The 22,593-nt window shown below is 39.4% G+C and overlaps 1 protein-coding gene across 1 annotated transcript in view; it reads right to left on the bottom strand.

Annotated features, from left to right (window-relative positions):
• Ofcc1 (orofacial cleft 1 candidate 1) overlaps nt 1-22,593 on the bottom strand; it is a 292,427-nt gene that overhangs the window by 235,437 nt on the left and 34,397 nt on the right. The window contains exon 7 of the mRNA XM_028855629.2: nt 19,839-20,005. Coding sequence (XP_028711462.2) covers nt 19,839-20,005 — 167 coding nt within the window. The remainder of the gene's footprint in view (nt 1-19,838; nt 20,006-22,593) is intronic.

Raw genomic sequence — 22,593 nt, 5'->3', positions numbered from 1 at the left:
AAATAAAAGAACCTCTCAGCTTCAATGGCTTCTTCTGAAACATAGCCATTATCATGCACCTTCTGTGCATGCATAAAAGCAAGAAGAAACTCAATAAGAACTGACCCGATGCCTAACACAGGCTTCTTCCTCAATATGCTGAAACTCAAATTTAGTATACTTGATCTCTGGTCTAGCTAGCTAACAAGCATATATACAATCCAGCTCATGTGAGAGCCAAAGCTATATTTTAAGTTTTAATTATTATGCCTAAGAAATCCATGAAATAAAATGCTTCTAACCTATGAGCCCCTTGGCCAAGGACAGCTAGTTCCTGAAATGTTGTGGCTATTGTTTATGGGAGATAACAAGTCACATGTTTTCACTGCTCCCTTAAACAAGTTTGAGTCAACTGCACCAAAAATGCTTGATCACATGTAGGCGGAAATTACGTGTGCAGGAATTGCATCAGGATGTACACTTGCCTCTGATTGGATGTAGGTGGGAGGTATGTAGGCAGGAAGTATGTCAGGTTATATGCTTGCCCCTGATTGAACCTGATGGGAAATAGGTAGCCTTATGGGGTTGCCTTTTTAAGCCTCTGAAAAATGTGACTTGTCGACATTTCCTGGGAACCCTGGAATGGACTTGGCCAGAGTCCATCATCCTGGCCAGTATTTAATTAAAGTTTGTTTCAAATTTAGCTCAAAGATTTTGGTAGTGGTCTTCTTCTTGGCTGGTGGGATTAACACTAATAGGAAGTGACTATGAGTCAGTGGCCTTGGGAAGCTGATAATACTATGGAACCACTTTCTCTGTCTTTGGAAAATGGCTAATAGTGATATGTCTGCATCTACAGGCAACAATAAAATTGATTCATTATGTCATCTCTGTGGTGGAAAGAGGGATACATTTGCCACAGTATGTGTATGGAGGTCAGAAGACACTTTGAAGAGATGGGTTCTCTCCTCCTTTGTGGGTTCTGGAATTCAAACTCAGGTCACCAGGCTCAGAGGCAAGCTCCTTTCTACACTGAGCCTTCTCATGGACCCCCTCACTTTTTTTTCTTTTCTAGAAGCTAGGGCTGGAGCAGTTACAGAGTGATTTTTCAGCTCTCGATGCATGTTGGAGCTTCTTTAAAAATGTGCATACCCAGGCCATTCCCCTCCCCCGCCCTGGACTACACTATTTCACACCCAGGTTATTCTGCAGTGTGGAAAGCATTGATGGGAGTGGTCTAAGCTGACAGACCGTGATGGTACAGGCTTGCAGTCTCATCACCAGGGAGCCCGAGGCAAGACGAGACCAAATGGCAGGAGCTTTGCTAGCTCAGAAACACCAACAACAAAAATAAATGTGTGATAATATATAAAAGTAGAAAAAATACAAAATGAAATTACATATATAATAGCTATGTCTGTATTTAATAATGGCTAACTATTACTATATAAACATTCATATATATTTGTATGAATCTATAATTTACATATATATACATATAAATGCAAGGCTGAAAAGCTTAACCCACAGATAGTTGATATTTCACTATTAGTTATCTCAGTATCTGCTGTGGAATATTCCTTTACACAATATGAATATTTGTTGCTGTGATTGGTTTAATAAAGAATCTGACTGGCCAATAGCTGAACAGAGTAAGTTTAGGCAGGAGAGCCAGACTAGGAGAATGCTGGGAGGAAGAAGGGCGGAGTCTGGAGTCACCAGCCAGACTCAGAGGGAGCAGGAGATGAACATGCTGTGCTAATAAAGGTACGGCCAAATGGCAGAGCATAAATAAGAAATGTGAGTTAATGTAAGAGCTAGTTAGTACTAAGCCAGAGCTTTAGCATCAGCTGAGCTTTAGAATTAATAAAAACCTCAGTGTGTTTATTTGGGAGCTGCTGGTTGGACAGAAACTTCTGCCTACAAGTATTTATCTCTTTTTAAAAAACCTTTTCTTCATTGATATGAAAATAATTATCACTCTTCAAAAATTGGCACTATTTTTTTTTTAAACAAAGTTACTGTTTTGAGTTTTTTTCTCTTTGGGTGGGGGGATTTGTTTTCAGATGAGGTTTTATGTAGCTTGGGCTGGCCTTGAACTCACTAGGCAGCCAAGAATGTCCTTGAACTTTTGACTCCCTTTCTCCACCTCTCACGTGGTGAGATTAGTCACCACACCCAGCTTAAACAGTGACCCTTTTTGTTGCAATTTCAGGTTGACAGTGAAACTGAGCAGAAAATAAAGGTCCACGTAGGACATTCCCACATACTCCATGCTGGCCCTGTCCCAAGGGCCATACACCCAGCCTCCTCTACTGTCAACACCTGCAAGAAGTGCTACACATTAGTAAGAGGTGATGCCCCCACACTAGCATGTAATCAGCACCCCAAGATGTCAGCTCACCTAAGGCTTGCTTTCGTGTTGTATAATCTGTAGGTTTAGACAAACGTATCTGACGGTAGAATGCCATACAGTGTACTTTCGTAGCCCTAACCAGCCCATTTTTCACCTCTCCCTGAACTCAAACATTATCAGCCATTGATCTCTCCGCTATTCCCACAGATATGCTTTGTCTAGAATGCCATACAGTTGGAATCACAAGGATGTAGCTTTTCCTAATTGGTTTTTATTTCTCACTTAATAAGAAATATTCAGAGGTCTTCACGGCATCAGGTGACTTGGCAACCTCTTTTCTTTTTAGTGCTAAATAATGTTCCATTGTCTGGATGTACCACAGCATATCCATTCACCTCTTGAAGAATATCTTAATTGCCTCAGAGGTTAGGCAATTAGGAATAAATTAGGAATAAAGATAGCTGCTTCGGGATTAGAAAATGGCTGATAGTGATATCCATGTTGAAATATTTGCACTAGTATAAGCCTTTTTTTATGCTATAACATGTCAAAGGTTTCTGTGAACACTGAAGATGTTCTTATGCACGAAGTACTTAATGTCTGGTGCTCAGTAAGTGCTGCAGAGTGTAAGCTATGGTTATGAGACCGGAAAAGGTCTTGAGTTTAATGTGTACATGAATTTCCTAGAGGGTTTGTGTTAAATTATACAGTTTAAGGCTCCCATCACAGAGATTATGAGATGTTAAGGCTGTATTTGTACTCAGGAGTATACACTTTAATTAGCACCTCAGGAGGTGTCCCATGAGAGGGTGATGGGCCATATTTGGAAAGAGCAGCAATGTTGGATTTCATGTAAGGAGCCCCAGAGATAATGATATGAGAAGTATGATGTTCCAGAAAACAAAACAGGCATTATGAGGGCGGTAAACACCCAACCAAATAGCAAGGAGATCAGTCTTGAAGGGCTGCTATGAAAAGAGATGCAGACAAAGAATTCTAATTTCCTTGTTTGTAGGTCTGTGGGTGTGTGAGGTGTATGTGGTGTATGTGTGTGTGGGGGGGATTAATCTCTGTGTGATGTGTTCATGTGGTATGTGTGTGATATACGTGTGTTGTGTGTGTATGTATGTTGTGTGTATGAGTGTGATATAAATGTGTGGGGTATGTGTGTGTGATTTATGCGTGCGTGTGCTCTTGCGTGTGTTTACACAAACTAGGTAATCCCTGTTCTTATAGATCATACCCCTGCACAGGAGCCCCAAGGCATAAGCCTTTGAAATTTTAGGTGTCCATAATGCAGAAAAGTCATGTGGAGTAATTATGTGAAGGAAAAACTTGATGTTAACAATTCATGAGTGGCTTCCTTAGAGACTCACTTAACAAACAGATGTGATCTGTTGTTGTTTTTGAAGGCTGGAGCTGATGTAACAAGCAGTTGTTGGTGAGGCGGGGTGCACCAAATCTGCAGTTGCTTATAAAGAATGCATCATAGTCACCTCGGGATCCATAACATGTTCATCACCCTGCACCTTCATCATTTCTTTGTGTAGAGAACACTCCAAGTCCTTGTGTCTAGCTACTTTGAAACAATCCGTGATTTATTGTCTCCTGTATATCACTTAAATGGAAATAAGTTGGTTCTTGAAAAAAATTAAGAATTTATGTTCTTAACCTCCATTCATGTGAAAACTAAAGCGAAGTGGACTGTGTCTGTCTCGTGGTAGCCTTCAGTATCACTGGATGATGAGGTGCCTACATCTAGCTAATTAAATATTATATATATATATATACTATATATATATATATACATATGTGTGTGTGTGTGTGTGTGTGTGTGTGTGTGTGTGTGTGTATCCCTTTCCTATTAGTAACTAATTTGACTTTTCTGGAAAAAAAATGTACGCTATTTCTTCATATAGAAAAAAGTACAAACAGAAACCCTCAAGAAAATGACTCAACATCAAACAATCTAATTTTATTTTCAATTTTGGAGTGTGTGTGTGTGTGATGTATAGGTGTATTGGTGTGGGGATATGTGTGTGTGTGTGCACACATGTGGAGGGCCTGGGTTCATTTCAAGTGTCTTCCATTGCTCTTCTCCTTTTAGAATCAACGTCTCTCACTGACCACGGTGCTCAATGATGTGGCCAGGCTGCCTGACTCGCAAGCCCCAGAGATCTGCCTGTCTCTGCCTTTCCAGAACAGAGGTTACACATGCACACTGCTGGGCCCAGCTTTGTGTGTGTGTGTGTGCTGGGAATATGGGAATCCATACTCAGTTCCTCATGTTTTGTAGGGCAAGCACTTTACAGACTGGATCATCTCCCCACCCCACTCCCCCTTTCCGAGGTTTGAAAGAGTCTTCGAGGGGAGTTGAAGGTAGCTCTCCAACCGAACAAATAGTTCAGAATCAGAGCTAAATGAAGATCATTTGTTTCCAAGCGGTGCTGCTTACAGCTCCTCACTGATGCCATTGGTTTTTGCTGAGCACAGCTTATCCTTGCTCTAATTACCTAGTTAATGTGTCATAACCCCGATTCTGCCAAACTCTGAGTGACCTTGGCATAGTTTCTTGAAAATACCTCAGTTTCTCTGCTCACGAATCGAGAGTAGTAATTCTTGACACCTTTGTATTTCGCTGAGGTATGTCAAAAATTAATGAGCCATGAAAGCTCTGAGCTCTACCGATCAAAATCATGATGGGACTACAAAGAGTTATTTTTATTTACTAATGGCACATTTTTATTGTGCCGATAATGAGCACCACACGCTACAATAACTTACTCAACAGGAAAAGCAAAATCCACCACAAACCAGGAGGCAGACGCTAAGAAAGCTGTTCCTCTCTGTATTCAGAAATAATTCTTGTTAATATTAATTAATGTTAGATAGACATTCTGAAAGCAAGGCTTGCTGTAATAAGAGTGCCTGGGAGAGACTCCTTGCACACACCCTCCATGTCCTATGTGTAAAGGGTCGAGTGTGCTGGGAATTTTCCTTGAAGTCATAGAACTTAAATAGAATGCATATGGCAGCACATTTGGTGAATTGGTCACAGTCAAAACATGGACATTAAGATAATGTTTACAAAACCTCCCTTTTTTGTTTGATAATTCGTAAGCAGCGTTACTACCCCTCTTTCATACATGCATACATGTAAATTTCATCCCACTGTGCTCTGAAACTGAAGGGAATCTGAATTTTTATTTAGAGAAGCTGAAAGACAAATCATCGATGTTGCTGGAACTTTGCAAATATGAATACGAGTTTGTTCTTGATTCCATCTCAAACTATATTCTGTTATTTCATTGGAGACTATCTGACACATTAAACACTCAACATGTGCCATCTAAATCACCACAAAGGTTTGTGTTCAATGTGTGTTTGGAAAGACTTCACTTTTTCCAAATTGATCAATGGCGCAGAATCAGCATGAAACAAACAAGGCTTCAGATGCCTGGAGAGGAGTTTATAAATATTTAGCAATAAAATAAGGAGTTTTATTTTACTTTGTTCCTTCTCAAAAGTGCATGTCAAAATCTTCTCCCAGGAAGCCTGAGAAGCACTTTGGGCCTCTGATAACAAAAAGGCCAACCTCTTAGGGGCCTGGCCATGCCCCCACCTATGAGCAGCTCCTCAGGCCCAGGCCTCTGTCCTGTCCAAAGCCTTAGCCTAAAATAAACGAAGCACTCAGCCACAAGAAGCAGCTGAACTATAAAAGCACTTGTGAAATAAGTACACTTCACAGTAGTCAAGGCAAATGAATTTTTCATGAGTGAAGATCTATGTAGAAAAGTTGCATGAAAATCTAGTGTTTTGAACAAAGACCGACTTGGGCGCTCCTATAATTCATTCGTTGAAGACAGGGCCTTTGTCAGATTATTAGGTTTAGATGAAGCCATGAGAGTGAGTCCTTTTGGAATAATACATGACTTTATGGGAAGAGGAACTCCCCACCATGGGAGAGCACAGTGTTGAAGGAGCTATCTACTCATCAGGAGGAGGCCCTCACAGAAACAACCCATGATGGCACCTAGATATTGGGCTTCCAGCCTTTGGAATTGTATTTCAAACCTCCTACGTTGTAAGATTTTTGTTACAATGGCCCAAGTTAATGCTTAAGAAAAGCAGTTCCAATGAAGACTACAATGAGCAAAGCAAGTCTGATGGGAGACTTTCTTTAAACTTGACAAAGAAAATGCTAACTGGACGCACTCATGATCTTGATAGCTTATTGGGTTTTGCGGTATGGTATGTGTCAAGCTTTTATTCAATCATATGCAAGCTACTGAATTCTAGGTTAGTGTGGGGAAAAGCTAGACACACTCACATAAACAGACTGAAGTTCCAACTTCAAGGGAAACAAAGCATGAAAAGAAGATTTGACAGAGAAACTGAGACACAATCTCAGAAAAAAAAAATCACCTGAGATTGAACTTCCAGCAGAAAATGGTAGACAGGGTGAGCCAGGCATTGGAGAGAAGAAATGTGGGGTTTGTCTTGTTCGTTAAAATGTGGTATCTATTTTGAGAATGGTAGTTTTGTTTTTCCTTGCAATGGGAGAATGCATAGAAGGTAAGTATACTGAGTGGGGATGTTTAAGTTTATTAAATCATTTTCTCCTTAATAAATAAAGGAGTCATGTGAGCATGATGAAGGAATGAAAATTTTCCAGCTGAGTGCCCCACCTCCACTTCTCAGAAATCCAGCTGGCAGTGATCCACAGGCTGAAGCACCAATATGAATATTGATAGAGAGACTGAATCATCCACATAGACCACAGTCTGAGAAAACATCGGATTGATCAGCTAGAGGGTAGGTCTCTTGATGCTGCCCTTCCCTAGGATGTCAGAGAGTCCCAGTGGATTCCTGATTTCTACAGTAGGAAAAAACAGTGGTTGGAGATAGACCTTGAGCTTGCCCACCATTCCAGGGCCATTCCCAAAGGGCCTGACTCCTGTTGTCCCACAGGAAATGTTGAAAATACTGGGAAAACTAGTATATAACTTTGCCCAATACTCAAACTCCTTCAAAAATGTGGAAATGGAGGGAATAATTCCAATTTCATTTTATGAGGGTCTCACTGGTACCAAAGCCAAAGGCATTATAAGGAAAGAAAAAAATTTAAAAAAATCTCTGATAAATATAGATGCAAATACCCTCAATAAAGTATCAGCAAATGTAATTGAAGAATACATGAAAAGAATTTTTTACCATGATCAAGTAGGAGTGATTCCTATGATACAAGGTTGCTTCATCATAGGCAAAGCAATTAATAGTATACATTTTGTAAAATATCAGATACAATTTTATAACCATCTAAATAGACACCCAAAATGTCATTAAAATCTAACTCTCTTTCACAATACAGGCTCTCACATTTTAGTGCCATAAAAGTCATATATGACAATGTCCTGGCTAACATTAGGGACAAGATAAGGGCATCTGTTCCACTTAGCACTTGCAAGCCTAACCAGAGCAATTAAGCAATACAAAGAAATAAAGCACAGAGGACAGAGTGCTTCTTTGATGAAGACATGTTCTCATGTATAGAAAACAATACAAGTTAGCAAAAACTCTCAGAACTGGCAGGCTATTTTAATGAAATTTAGGGATTAAAAAAAAAAACAAAATATAAAAATCAGTGGTATTTCTACAGGCTAACAAAAGACTGCCTAATAAGTAAATTGGGAAAGTGGCTTTATATAATAGTATCAAAATAGTTGAGTGTAAACTTAACCAGTGCTTTAAAAAAAAGTTCTGCATACTAAACATTAGAAAGCACTAATAAAATAATTTGAGGAAAGAAAACAAATAATGGAAAGTTAGCCCATGTCAATACACTGGAATAATCATCATTGTGAAAATACCCATACTGTACAATGAAGTCTACAGATCCATGCAATTTCTACCAAAAATTCCAAAGCCATTTCTCACAGAAGCAGAAAATTCTTATGCTCATATGTAACCTTAGAAAAATTTACATGGCCCAAACAACTTTGAGCACAAAGAATCACTAGAGACACCATGATTGTTGATGTCAAGGCCTATTATAAAAGGGTTGTAATCCCGACAGCAACTGATTGGCTTTAAACCAAGTGCATCAGCCAAGGGAATAAGATATGAGTCCAAGAAGTAACCCTGCATTTGTGGCCATAATGTGACAAAGGTACCAAGCAACACTGGAGGAAGGATATTGCCCTCAATCAGTGGTTTGGGGAAATGTGATAACCACACACAGAAGATGAAACTCAATCCTTACTTGATATCATAATCTGAAAGTCAACTCAAAATGAATCAAGACTTAATGAAAGACATGAAATTCCAGAACAAGTCATCCTAAGCAAAAACTCCCATCCCCAGTGATTTTTCTCTGTATGACTTAGAAAACAAAGGCAAAAACTGATGAAAAAGATTGCACCCAACTTTAAAAACTTTTGCACAAAAAGGAAACAATGAAGGGAAGAGATAACTTACAGAACCAGAGAAACCACCTATAAATGATACATTTGATAGAGGATTAATATTCAAAATGTCCAAAAATTTGAAGACCTTAACATTAAGAAAGCAAGTGATTCAGTTAAAATAAGGAAGGGAATCTCAAAAGACATTTCTCAAAAGATGACTTGAGCCTTACACAAGAAACACTCAGCATCACAAATCACATGGGAAATGCAAATTACAATCAGGATAAGCCTTCTCCTTCAGAAAGTTTTCCATTTAGATGAAAGGCAACAAATGCTGGAGAGGATGTAGATACACCAATGATGAGAACCTACTGGAGTCACTGGGAAAATTGGCTTAGCACCTCCTCAAAAAAGAGAGAACTGAAATTGGAACTTTCTTGTGACCCAGCATCCTACTCTGTACCTACACTGAAATGACAAAAGATCAATGTACCACAGGGATATCTGGACACCCTTTTCATTATAGCATCATTTCCAATAACCAAGATATGAAAATAGCCAGTCTGTGGTGAAATGGATAAATAGAGTGTGCCACAATATATACATAGAAAAATACTAATCAGCCTTACAATGGGAAAATCCACTTGCAACAATTGAAGGCTATAGTAAGTGAAAGGAACCAGGTCTGGAAAGGCAAACAGAATGATCTCACTTACATGTAGGAGATGGTAAAATTAAACTCATAGATGCGAGAGTAGAAGAATGGGTACCAGAGACTAATGAAGTAGGGAGAGAGTAAAGTTTCTTTCAGAAACAGAGGAAATATAAGCACACAACATATTGTGCAGCAAAACAACCACAATTAATAATAGTGCATTGCATACCTTAAGAATAAACTCCAAATGCATCACCATAAAGATTGTCAAGCAGAAGAAAAATTAATTTGATTTAATCATACATATATAATCATACATATACACAGACACACATGTATGTATGGGAAAACATCAACTTCTTCTCCACAAATGTATGCAACTATGATTTATCTAAGATAATATGATTTTTACGTTTTAAAAAATTATATTTTTATTTATCATTTTTTCCCAGATTAGTTGCTCAGAATGTCACTGGATCTTTGATCTTCCATAAACATGTCTTAGTTTGTTTTCCTTAGTCTGTGGTAGTTAGTTTTGCATGTCAGGATGACTGGGTTATGGGACGGCCAGGCAGGAGGAAGAATGTGTCTGGGGGGGGGGGTCTGTGAGGATGTTTGCAGAAGAGCTTCACATCTGAATCTGAGCAAAGCAGGAAATCTCTGAGCTCACCAGGGGCAGCTGATACCATCTAATCTACTAAGGGTGTGGACACAACATAAAAGAAGAGAGACCAATTTCACTCTCTACTGGAGCTAAGACATCCATAGTGCTGTCAGCCATCAGAGCTCCTGCGTGGCCTTTTAACCTCAAGACTCACACCAGTGCCCCTCTCAATGTCTCTGGTGCTCAAACCTTTGGACTTGAATTGAGATTGACACCATCAGCCCCTCTGAGTCAACCTGCAGATATCTCTGTGTTCATAATTTTGTGAGCCACTTCTCACTATAAATCTTCATGTGTGTTTATGTGCATCTGTGTAGACATGTATATGCATGTGTCTGTGTGTTCTGTTCTATATCTCTGGATAGCCCTAGCACATGTTATCAAATATAACATGAATTGCTGTGATCACTTATCTCATAGACTGTCTTGGTCTATATCACATTGCAGAACAACACTGAGCTGGCACATCAATTCCTTGAAATATATAGTGCTAGATGAAAACATCAGACTTTCCATGAAGAAGATTGTTGCTGGAGAGCTTCTCTCCAGGTTCCCCAAGCCCCGCAGTCCCACAATCCACTTATAAAATAATCACTCAGCCGCTTATATTACTTATAAACTGTATGGCCGTGGCAGGCTTCTTGCTAACTGCTCTTTTATCTTAAATTAACCCATTTTTATAAATCTATACCTTGCCACATGGCTGGTGGCTTACCAGAGTCTCTACATGCTGCTTGTCCTGGCGGTGGCTGCAGTCTCTCTCCTCCTTCTTCCTGTTTCCCCAATTCTCCTCTCTCTTTGTCCCGCCTATACTTCCTGCCTGGTCACTGGCCATCAGTGTTTTATTTACATAGAGTGATATCCACAGCACTTCCCCTTTCTTCTTTTTTTAAAAAGGAAGGTTTTAACTTTAACATGGTAAAATTACATATAACAAAACAATTACCGAGCAAGAATTATAGTTACAATATTAAAGAAGATGTCCTATCTATCTTATATTTGTGAGTTTAAGGTTTTATAGCTAACTTATCTTTTATCATAACTGAGGAAATTACGACTATCTAGTCTTCAACCACATCAAAGACCTGAGAAGGAACATAATGGTACCTGAGAAATGGTAGATGGATGCAAGCAACTTTCGGGAATCTTGCAAGAGTAGACCAAGACAGCTGGCAGCCTGGACAGTCACCTAATGTTTCTCAGCATTGTTGGTGCATTCAAATTGGCTACAGGCCTAGAGTATCTGACAGACCATTTTTAGAAGCAGGAATTTTAAGAGACCATCTTACCCTGTCTTGGCAGAGTACAGTGGTCGCTTTCCTTGTGTCCCGCTTGTCCAGAAAGGACAGCATTGCATTTGTACTGTCAGCCATCAAGGCAAGGGCAGTTCTTTGCCCAGTAGGCCATTTTGTGCCAAAAAGACAAACTTCCAAATGGAAATGTCTTAGAAGCCCAACATTCTCTCGGGATCAAATTGGTGTAGCCAGGAGCAATTGTGTCTCACATCAACAGAATTCTAAGTTATTTAAATGCCATATTCTCCAGGTCTATGAAGTGTTTGAAGATTACCTATCTATCTGAAATATATCTATGTATACCTAGAAGACTTAACTAACATGGCTACAGATATGATTATCATAGATGACTAATTATTAATCTATTTTTTAATTATCCATTACAATTTTAAATGAGTTACACAAACATAATACCTCAAACAAGAATAGAAATATATATATACATAGTACAACAATATCAACCTCAAGCCTGTATCAACAAACCAAAATTTATACCAATGCAAAACATTTTAAACATAAACTAAAATCTATACCAATGTAAAACATTTTAAACAAGTTGTTCTTTAAAAGTAGGTTCATTAATCTACCCTTTTATCTTATCATCTCCATATCCTCCTATATATCATATCCACTTTTGTTTTTTAGAAAGAGATCACATTTATAATCAACCTGTTTTAAATAAAAATATTGGTTTTTCTCTGTCCCACACCAGAGGGCTCTTCTGATTTGGGACACAAGAATCACTTAACCATTTTTTTTTTTAAAGCAATATGTCTGGGTTTAGAGGGGGAGTGAGCCAATTCCACCTCTAAAGCCAGCTTGGTATATTTGGGAATTTGGGCGTAGCATCTCTTACTACTTCCTGCTGGAGGGGGCGCTGTATCTTATGGGGACGCAAAGAAAATTTTAGACCTATGGGGTAGTCCGTGAGGCTGTATTGTGTGAACCAGTTGCCTTGAAACCGATCTGGATGTTGGATCATCTGGGCCATGGTGTCATCGGAGTCCTTTCAGGGGGTCTTGGCTGGTGAAACCTGATGTATCTTAATCTGGAACAAGTCCACAGCCTCTGGCTTTCTGTGGAAACAAAAGCAGAACCTCTTTTCCAAAGTAACATATCCTTATATCCAAATTTTGAAGTCAAGGTACCTTTAAAATATACATTTTGGTATAACTCAACAGCTTTTGTAATCAAATGTTTTTCTTTAGTTATGAATATCAAAGAGAACATAATCCAGATTCTCTGTGTGGTAGCCATCTTTATGTGGCTTATGTTTTATATTACCTTGAGCCTTGAGCCTATTGCTTTAAACTGTACCATTGTAAGCCTGAAACGGCGCTGTGGCTGCTGGCTCCGCCCACTTCAGCTTCCCAACATGGCAGTGGTACGTTTTCTGCCAGCTCTGGGAGTCATCAAGTCTCAGAAATAGTGGGTCTAAGCTTTTATCAAAGCAGCGTGTAGCCCAGAAACCTCTTTTTTTTTTTTTTTTTTTTTTTAAATACTAGTAAAGACTAAATCTACCACACAGCTTAATTTGTCGCTGGCAGATGCCTCATTTCCGCCATAGTGCTGGTCAAACGCACCCGCCAGGAACCCGCCAGTGTCCAAACTTGCATTTTGCCGCATCTAGCTGCCCGTATGAGACAAGAAGCAGGAACCTGGTTTTGGCTCTGTTTAGAATTGGTTATTAAATATTCTCAGGTTTAAGGTGGAAACTCGAGCCGTTGGGCGCCATTTGTTGCTGGAGAGCTTCTCTCCAGGTTCCCCAAGCCCCGCAGTCCCACAATCCACTTATAAAATAATCACTCAGCCGCTTATATTACTTATAAACTGTATGGCCGTGGCAGGCTTCTTGCTAACTGCTCTTTTATCTTAAATTAACCCATTTTTATAAATCTATACCTTGCCACGTGGCTGGTGGCTTACCAGAGTCTCTACATGCTGCTTGTCCTGGCGGTGGCTGCAGTCTCTCTCCTCCTTCTTCCTGTTTCCCCAATTCTCCTCTCTCTTTGTCCCGCCTATACTTCCTGCCTGGTCACTGGCCATCAGTGTTTTATTTACATAGAGTGATATCCACAGCAGAAGATATTTTTAGATGCTATGTACTGTCATTAGCAACGTAGTAGGGTGGTTAAAATTACCTAAGTTTGCATCCTGGCTCAACAACATATTAGCTTTAAAACATTCTTAAATTACTCAGGTCTACCATGCCTTTGGTTGCTGCTCTGCAAGATGGAGACCATAAGACTCCCCCTTAAAATAGTCTTGAGGTTGAATTATACAAATTGCTTAGAATTGTGTCAGTAGATGCATGATTAATGTGCACTGTGGCTTTATTAAAGGGCCTTATTTTATGCCAGCTTAAATAACACCCATGAAGTATCAGACCACATCATAACACTCCACATAAAGACATCATAACTGTCTTGGGGAAAATTAATATGAAAACATTAACATACCATTAATATCTATGATCATTTTGCCTGGCTCATTATCTGCGGTCGCATTTACTTGTTTGTTTCGTGCTGAAGATAAAATTCTGTATTCCTTCCTCTAACAGCGTTCATAAAATTCAGCATTAGTATCTCAGTTCTACTGCTGCTGCTTTATTATGTGTTTAATATCAAATGTTCCTCTCTTGAAAAAGATAGTTCCATTTTTGTCATACCTAACTCCTAGCTGCTGTTTGAGACACATCAAACCACTGCTGACACACACTTGAATTTTTGTACCACTGAAATGAAATTGTAGACAGTTGTTTTTTTTTTTTTTTTTTATTAGATGGCCACTTTCACAAAGTTGATTCTATCAGTTCAGGAGTGTGGAAGACCTTTCAGTTCTCTACCACTTTCTTCAACTTACCTTCTCAGGGTATAAATTTTCACGAAATGAAAAGCTCCTGCACAGCAAAGAAACTAACAACAGAATATACAGACTACATATGGGAGAAACCCTTTGCCAGCCATACCCAGGCAAGGAGTTGATATCTATAATATATTTTTTAAAATTGAAAAAATAAAATAAATAAGCACCAAAGAAGCAAAGCTGCCCATCACTAAAGGGGCCAATAATCAGAACAGGCAATTTTCAAAGAAAAAATACAAATGGCCAATAAATATATTTAAAAATTTTCAATGTCTCTAGCTATCAGAGAAATACAAATTAAACCTATGCTGAGATTCCATTTCACCCCAGTAAGAATAGCCTTCAGCAAAACCAATGGCAACAAATGCTGGTGAGGATTGGAGAAAGAGGAGCCCTCATAACATTGCTGGGGGATTATAAACTAGTAAATCCACTGTGGAAATCAGAATGGGGGCTTCTGAGAAAATCAGAAATAAGACTGCCATATGACCTAGCTTTCCACTCCTGGGCAGGAATGCAGAGGAGTCCTCATCTTAACATGGAGAGACTTCCACTTTGTGTGGATCACTGTTGATTTCACAATAATGAGAAAACGGAATCAGCATAGACATCCATCCACAGATGAATGGATAATGAAAATGTGGCACATATACCAGTGGAACTTTATTATGAGAATATCAGAAACACAGATGGAACTGGGAAACATTATTTTAGATGAGGTAACCCAGGGTCAGAAAGACAAAATAAACTCAGTGGTGGTTTTGGATTTTTTTTTTTTTTTGTCTAATAATGCTTTGTCTAAGCTTTTGATTTTTGACCCTACAGGTCTTTTGCTTATATTATATGGTTTCTAATTTTGTTTATGGGATCCCTGTGTGTGGGAATGTATGTGAGTGTGTGTGTCTGTTCATCTATATTTGTTTCTCATAACTTTTCTTTAACTTTTTTCTGTTTATTTGTTTGTTTTGTCCAAATCAGGTTTATTTTATTTTATTTTATTTATATTTCCTTTTTTTTTTTTTGGATGCCTGTTTTCTACTGAAAAAGAGCAAGAAAAGTTTAGATTTGGAAGGGGGAAGATGGGGAGGACCTGGCAGGAGCTGAGGGAGGGAAAACCATAATTAGAATATATTGTATGAAAAATATTTTTTAAAAAAAGGAAATTTGATATTTTGAAAGGTCATTTAAAATTGAAATAAAAAAATTTTAAACTAAGGCTAGTTGTCAGTAGAAAGTGTTTTCCTTTAAAGAATGTTTCTCTAGAATGTGTTTAGTTCTAGTGTGCACATTGTTCCCACCATTAGCCTAAAAGTTTATCTTATTTTTAAAATCAAGACAAATCTCCAAAAGTGCCATAACTCCATAACACATGCACACACCCTTAAAGCATGGCTTCCTAATTTAATTAGCCAAATGTATGGGTTGTTTATAGCTACAGTTCAGAGTAAAACCTTGTTCTCTGCAGCCTTTCATTAACAGGTACCCAGTGTACAATAAATAATAAGAATACCCCAGAAAATACTTCTTCCTGGTAGCCAAAATGTAAAAGGAAATTATTTTTCTCTTCATTCAATATTTATTTGAAAAACCACATGGTACTGCTTCCCTGGATTCCCCTGCAACTAAATCTGTAAAAACCCTGCACTTAGCTGGTGAGTTTTGTTCTTCACCTGGTAATTCTTAGGCACAAGCTGCCTCAGAAAGCTTTCCAAGCTCTCTCTCTCTCTCTCTCTCTCTCTCTCTCTCTCTCTCTCTCTCTCTCTCTCTCACACACACACACACACACACACACACACACACACACACACACACATACACACACACACACACACACACACACACACACACACACACACACCATGCCAAACAACACTTCCTCAGAGTGAGAAGGCAAACTCTTCCCCCTCCACATTCTGCTAGAACTGGAAATGTATAAAAGGGTCCTACAGGCTGGGTGGTGGTGGCACACGCCTTTAATCCCAGCACGCAGGAGGCAGAGCCAGGCAGATCCCTGTGAGTTCAAGGTCAGCCTGGGCTAAAAAGTGAGTTCCATGACAGGCGCAAAGCTACAGAGAGAAACCCTGTCTCAGGGGGATAAAAAGGAGAGGGGGTCCTACAGAGCAGCTTACCTAGGTACATCCTTTCTGGGTATGCGGTGGATGTTTCACCTTGGTTCTCTCTCTCCATAATGCTCATTGATGGTCAGGATCTCTGGATCTCTAGTTCTGATGAGCTTTAAATGGGTTTCTCCATATCAGACAATACCTAGCCCCATATCCCTGGCAACCTCTTAGTAAAGAATTCCATCCCTTTTTACAGTTGCCCTACATCTCCCACCACAGCTTCCTGAGATGGGAGTGAATCACACCAGTCATCATATGAATCAGTAGTTACAAATAAAGATGCAAGAGAAGAAACCTAACCAACCATCCTCACATCAGCTGATACTCCCTTACTCCAAATCTCAGTCAAATGTTATCTGTTATAAATTTAAGTTCACCATTAAAATGAAAAGGTAAGGCTACTTCCTACCTTCACCAAATGTGTCAAATGACTCACAAAAAAAGGGAAGGTGTTAATTCCAGAAACCTGGGCATCTAACACTCTTCCCCATCACATCACCAAGATGTGCTGACTATTTAGCCCTAGTCCTACCATAGGTCCAAGATCATATAAACATCAGAACGGAAAAAACAACCCAATCACCAACTTCTTCCTTTGTATTATGCGTCCTTCCACATCCATAGAACTCCTAACACAATGAACCTGAGAACAGTATATGCATTGGCCTCAGACCTAGCCCTAGAATCTTCTCTCTGTAGTGTCTCCTGCTATTTAATCAGAGCCTGCTCTGTGAGATTCTTTAGAGGTGACAGTCCTCATACACCAAACTATCAAGTCCTCAAGTTCCAGATAAAGTTACTGAGGCCAGCAAAATTAAGTGATTTCCCACAAACCAACACCCTATAAGTGGCCTGGCTGTGCCTCTACAAGAGTTCTGAGGCCAAGTTGGCATTTTTGCCAATACGACTCTGGCTATGGTTTTATAACAACATTATTTCCTTCCTGGTTATTCCATCAATTACCTTAGACCAACTTTCATGATAGTTCTATTGTTTTTTGAGACAGGAGTCTCATGTGGCCCAGGGTATCCTCAGACACTCTATACGACCTGTGATTTTCCTCCCGCTCCCTTCCAAATGTTGGGATTTCAGTCTGTGCCAACACACCTAACTCTTTCACAGAGTTGAAGGCACATAGATTAAGAGAAAATCATAAGTTTCATTGGTAGAGAGTTCAGGAAAAAGCCACATCTATGACACATGCCAGTTCTCATGAATGTGTACATCCCTTTCTACTATGGGCAGGCGGAAACAATGCAGTTTTGGGTTCTGTTCCTGTTAGCCTTGCTGCTACTTTGTATAAAAGCCTTGCAACAAGCTGGCAAGTGGGCACTCTGGTCCTCAGTTTACCTCTCAGAGTTTATGGATATAAATGATATCTTAAAGAATTTCAAGACTGCCATCTTGAAAGCCTGGAGTACCTGCATTGGTACTGCATGATATAAAAAATAAAAATGAAATATTGAGCTTTTGACATAACATAATATCCATCTGAAAAAAATGTAAAAGGAAGGACATATACAATGGCATTTTCTTATGCCCCTTTCCAATGTCCTTTTACCAGTGATTCTCAACCTTCCTAATGCTGCCACACCTTTACACAGTTCCTCATGTTGTGGTGACCCCAATCATAAAATTATTTTCGTTGCTACTTCATGACTATAATTTTGCTACTGTTATGGATCATAATGTAAATATCTAATATGCAGATGGTCTTAGGTGACCCTGTGAAAGGGTCATTCAACCTCCAAAGGGGTTGTGACCCACAGGTTGAGAATCTCTGCTTTAGACCCTGTCTCATGAAGACACGCATCATTGTCAATACATCATGGAAGAGGCAAAGCTTCCCTCATGGGCTCTGTCTGCTTACAATGAGGGTTACCTTGTTGCTGTTCTTAAAAATTACCTTGGCTCAGTCAGTAAAGTGCCTGTCATACAAGCACAGGGTCTCGTGTTCAAATTTCTAGAGTCCGTGGCTCTGCGTGTCGCTAATAGGCAAATTCCTTGAAGTTCACTGGCTAGCCAAATTGATGAGTTTCAGGTTCAGTGACAGACCTTACCTCAAAATATTAAGGTGGAGAGTAATTGCAGAAAGATATGAAAGGTAGGCCTCAAGCCTTCAAGCTCATAGGTGCGCACACCACACACACATACCTACATAGGCAAACATAGGCACTCATGGATGGTCACAAACTCGGTGGTTTTAAATGACAGAAATGACTCACAGTTTGGTCAGCCAAAGGTCTAACATCAAGGAATTGTAAGGATAGGTTCCTTCTTGAGACTCCAGGAGAAAACCTGCCTTGGGTCTCTTAAGTTCTGGTGATTGATGCTATTCTAAGCCTTCCTTTGCTGATAAACATGCACTCCAATTTTTACTTTCTTCAGAAAGCTTTTCCATGTGTGTGTCTATGTTTCAAATCTTTTCTCTTTCCCTTTAAAGGACAGCAGTCACTGTGTTAGGACCCACCCCAAAACCTGGATATCTGCTCTGAATTAGATCACATGTGCAGGTACTGGAGGGCAGGATTTGGATATACTTTTAGAGGACACAATTCAACCCACTACTGGACTCTTAGGAGGCTCGGGATGTACTTGTTAATTCAGGTCACTGACATGAGAAAGCTCAAAATAGACATACCCTTAATGGACCCAGCATGTTCAGCTCTAAATGGCACAAAGGAATAAATTAGACACCACTATGGAATCGTCACACTCCTGATTAGAGAATGCCACTTGCCCACTTCAAACAAGCTACGCCTTTGATTTTTGAAGTCAGTGATCTTTCAGATGATAAACTATTATTGCACAAATATCATTGAGAAAAATCTGTCTCACCTGATGACATTTTTGAATCATCATACATTTCATACATACACACATACACTGAAATGACACCTGTGGGACTCTTGTGTCTTTATTTGAGATTGATAAGGAGACTAAATAGAGGCAACATTTCTCTTTTCCATTGTGGACCAAAGCCCAATGTATGTATAACTTTACTCATATAGAAAGGATAGACCTGAAAATCAGAGCAGGTGTCTCTGAAGTCACAGCAATTAGAATGTCCAATTTAAATCCCTATATGGGGACTTCACTGAACATTCTAGAACATTTAGGTCCTGATGATGTGCTGTGCAAACATACCCGAGTGGTCTCTTCATTACATCCAAATAAGTTTGTCCTCACTGAGCTTCTATTATAGGGACTTCCAAGTTTCCTAAAAGTGAACACTGCAACATGAAATCAAACCAGATGGAGTACAACTGAATGAAGTTTGCAAAGGCCGGGGCAGTACTGGTGAGGGTTATAACTCCTGCCTGGTAAAACATGTGTGGAAAGGTGCCAGCAGACTCTCAGCAAGTCACAAATCAAACCCAACATTCTAAGGTGTGCTAGGGAGCAAGACAGTAGACATTGTGCCAGGATGACATTTTAACTTGTCATTTTAACAGCAGATTATCAAAAGGTTTGGAAATGTTTCCTTTACTAACCTGTCCTGATGGAGAATCCGCAAGCAGAATGATGCCTTTCTGAGCTTGCCTCTCAGACTCTTCAGTGTATACAGAGGATGCTCCCTCAGCCTCTTGGTGAGTATCCTGGCTCTTACTGGTGTAGCTGAGGGATTCCGGATCCAGTGTCTCCTCCTTCATCCTTCCATCTGCTAATCACAAGATCACATGGAATCTCACTCACCTTCATTGTTTTAACATTAACTAGGTACAGAAAATTATGACTTCATGGCTTTCCTATATTGAATAAGAGGGTTTTATTATCTATAATTCAATAACTTATTTTTTATATAATAGACTGGGAAACTGAAAGTCTCATGGTTTAAACATTAAACCACCACCTCCTTCATTCCTATGATGCTTCAAAGTGGCAAAGTATTGTTTACCTTCTTCCCACTTTCTAAGCACAGCCTGAAATGTTCATACTGTTCTTGCACACGTGTTGAGGTTACATGCTGAGTTGAACATCTCACTTTGTGCTGGCTGTGGTGCTGACATAAGCTTGAGGTGTGGCTGCATGTAGGAGGGGCAAGGCGACCTTGGCTTACCTCCCCCAGTCCAGATCTCTGAGTCAGTCCCTGAGCTCTCCACACACAGAGGCATTTTATTTGGCCAGCCTTGTATAGGGTGAGCCTTGCCCTATCAGTTGAAAGCCTTCAAAGATTATCGTTTTCTGAAGAAGGAAGAAACTGATTTCCAGTCAACAGTACCAAAACCCCACTATAGTGTCCATTCTTCCCTATGGACTGTGCTCTCAAGATTGTGACATTGGTTTCTGCCTGAATTTCTACCCTGTGCAAATGAGTCTAAAGCTGTCATCTCCCACTTAGTTCTACAGGCTGCCCACTCATCTCAATGGCTGCTAAACTTACCAGACCACACTGAACTGTAAGCCAATGATTTGTTGTTTTAGTGTTGCAGTTTTGTATTAGATTTGCTCTTCTTGTTTTGAGGTTTTCAGAAAGTTTTTCTATGTAGCCCAGGCTGGTTTCAACCTTTCAAACTTGCTATTCTCTCATCAGCCTTTTGAGTGCTGAGATTGCAAGCATACATCAACACATATAGATCAAATTTCTTAAAATCTTTCCCTATCTCCATAATATATATGCCTCCCAAGTGCTAGCATTGAAGGTGTATACCACCACCATCAACATATATGCATATATATGTAATATATGTATATATTATTGGATTCTGATTTTCTAGACAGTCCAATAATCTATTTTAATTTAGGATCACTCAGATGAATATATAACTTTCTTGAAAAGACATGTTATACATTGATGATTTATAAATAAAAAAGAAACAAAGGTTGGCTTCATAAATTTATAAGAAAAAAAAACAAAGGTAGCTGTGTCCAGAAGGGAGTAAAAATTGGAGAGAGTACTATTTTATAAATGGGGGACTATATTAAGGAGCCAAGGGTTTTTATGGCAGACTGTCCTTTCCTTCCTTCCTTCCTCCCTTCCTTCCTTCCTCCCTCCCTCCCTTCCTTCCTTCCTTCTTTCCTTTCTTCCTTCCTTTCCTTCCTTCCTTACTTTTTTAAGCAATGTCTCACTATGCGGCCTGTATGGCTTGGAATTTGCTATGTAAGTCAGGATACCCTTGAACTTTGAGAGATCTACCTCCTCTGATTCCCAAGTGATGGTATTAAAGGTGTATACCACTACACCCAGCAAGTTTCATTCTTTTGCTGAGTGTTCTGGGCAATGCCCGCCCTCACAGGTGTTCACATCAATGTTTGCACTGGCACCGTTATCCTCTGTTTCTATATCACTCTAGAATACGTTCTCTCCATGTCTGCTCAGGTCATAGTAAATCATCTTAGCCTCAAAGACCAATGGTCATGACCCTTCACCAAACCTCTGTCTCCAAAAATATTTGCATTATGATTCACAACAGTAGCAAAATTAAAATAATTTTATGGTTGGGGGTCATCACAACATGAGAAACTGTATTAAAGGGTTGCAGCATTAGGAAGGTTGAGAATCACTGTCATAGACACTTCAAAGAAAAATCTTACATGGCCACTTGGCAGAAACTGGGGGAAATGGAGTTAATAAAATTGGCCCTAGGTCACACATTAATAAATGATGAGGGCTAAATAAATTAATAAATTAAATAGCAATATTAACTATTAAAAGGCTTAATGGTGAACAGCTCCCTTCCGTTCTTACATACTTCAAGTGGTTGTTTTGAGTAAGGGAGACAAGAAGAGTGTTTAATAACTAAACACACTGGGTGGTTGTGGCGCAGCCAAAAGGGCAGTGGTGGTGCACGCCTTTAATCCCAGCACTCGGGAGGCAGAGGTAGGTGGATCTCTGTGAGTTTGAGGCCAGCCTGGGCTACAGACTGAGTTCCAGGAAAGGCACAAAGCTACACAGAGAAACCCTGTCTCGAAAAAAAAAAAAAAAAAAAGAAAAAGAAAAAGAACTAAACACATACTCTAAGAAATGGACAGGATGATCCCTTCTGAATTCTGCATAGACAGAGAGGGTGGATCTCGCTTGTGCTCTGGTTAAAACTCCTCTGAAGTTCTTTCATGGCTTATAGGCATGAAATTAAGAATTTATAATTGATATTTTAAAGAAATGTCTCAATTTTTTAGTGTAACATGTATAATAACTTTTCAAAAGAATCTACCATTTTCCAGTAGATATTTCATGATAAGGTTAAGAAAGATGCCTTCTATCATCCCAGAGCATTTGTTAACATTCTAAGATACAAGTTTGTCTTT

Source organism: Peromyscus leucopus, chromosome 5 (genome assembly GCF_004664715.2).
Source record: "Peromyscus leucopus breed LL Stock chromosome 5, UCI_PerLeu_2.1, whole genome shotgun sequence".
Lineage (NCBI taxonomy): Eukaryota > Metazoa > Chordata > Mammalia > Rodentia > Cricetidae > Peromyscus > Peromyscus leucopus.
The sequence above is the reverse complement of the archived record's forward strand: the minus strand, read 5'-3'. Positions and strand labels throughout refer to the sequence as shown.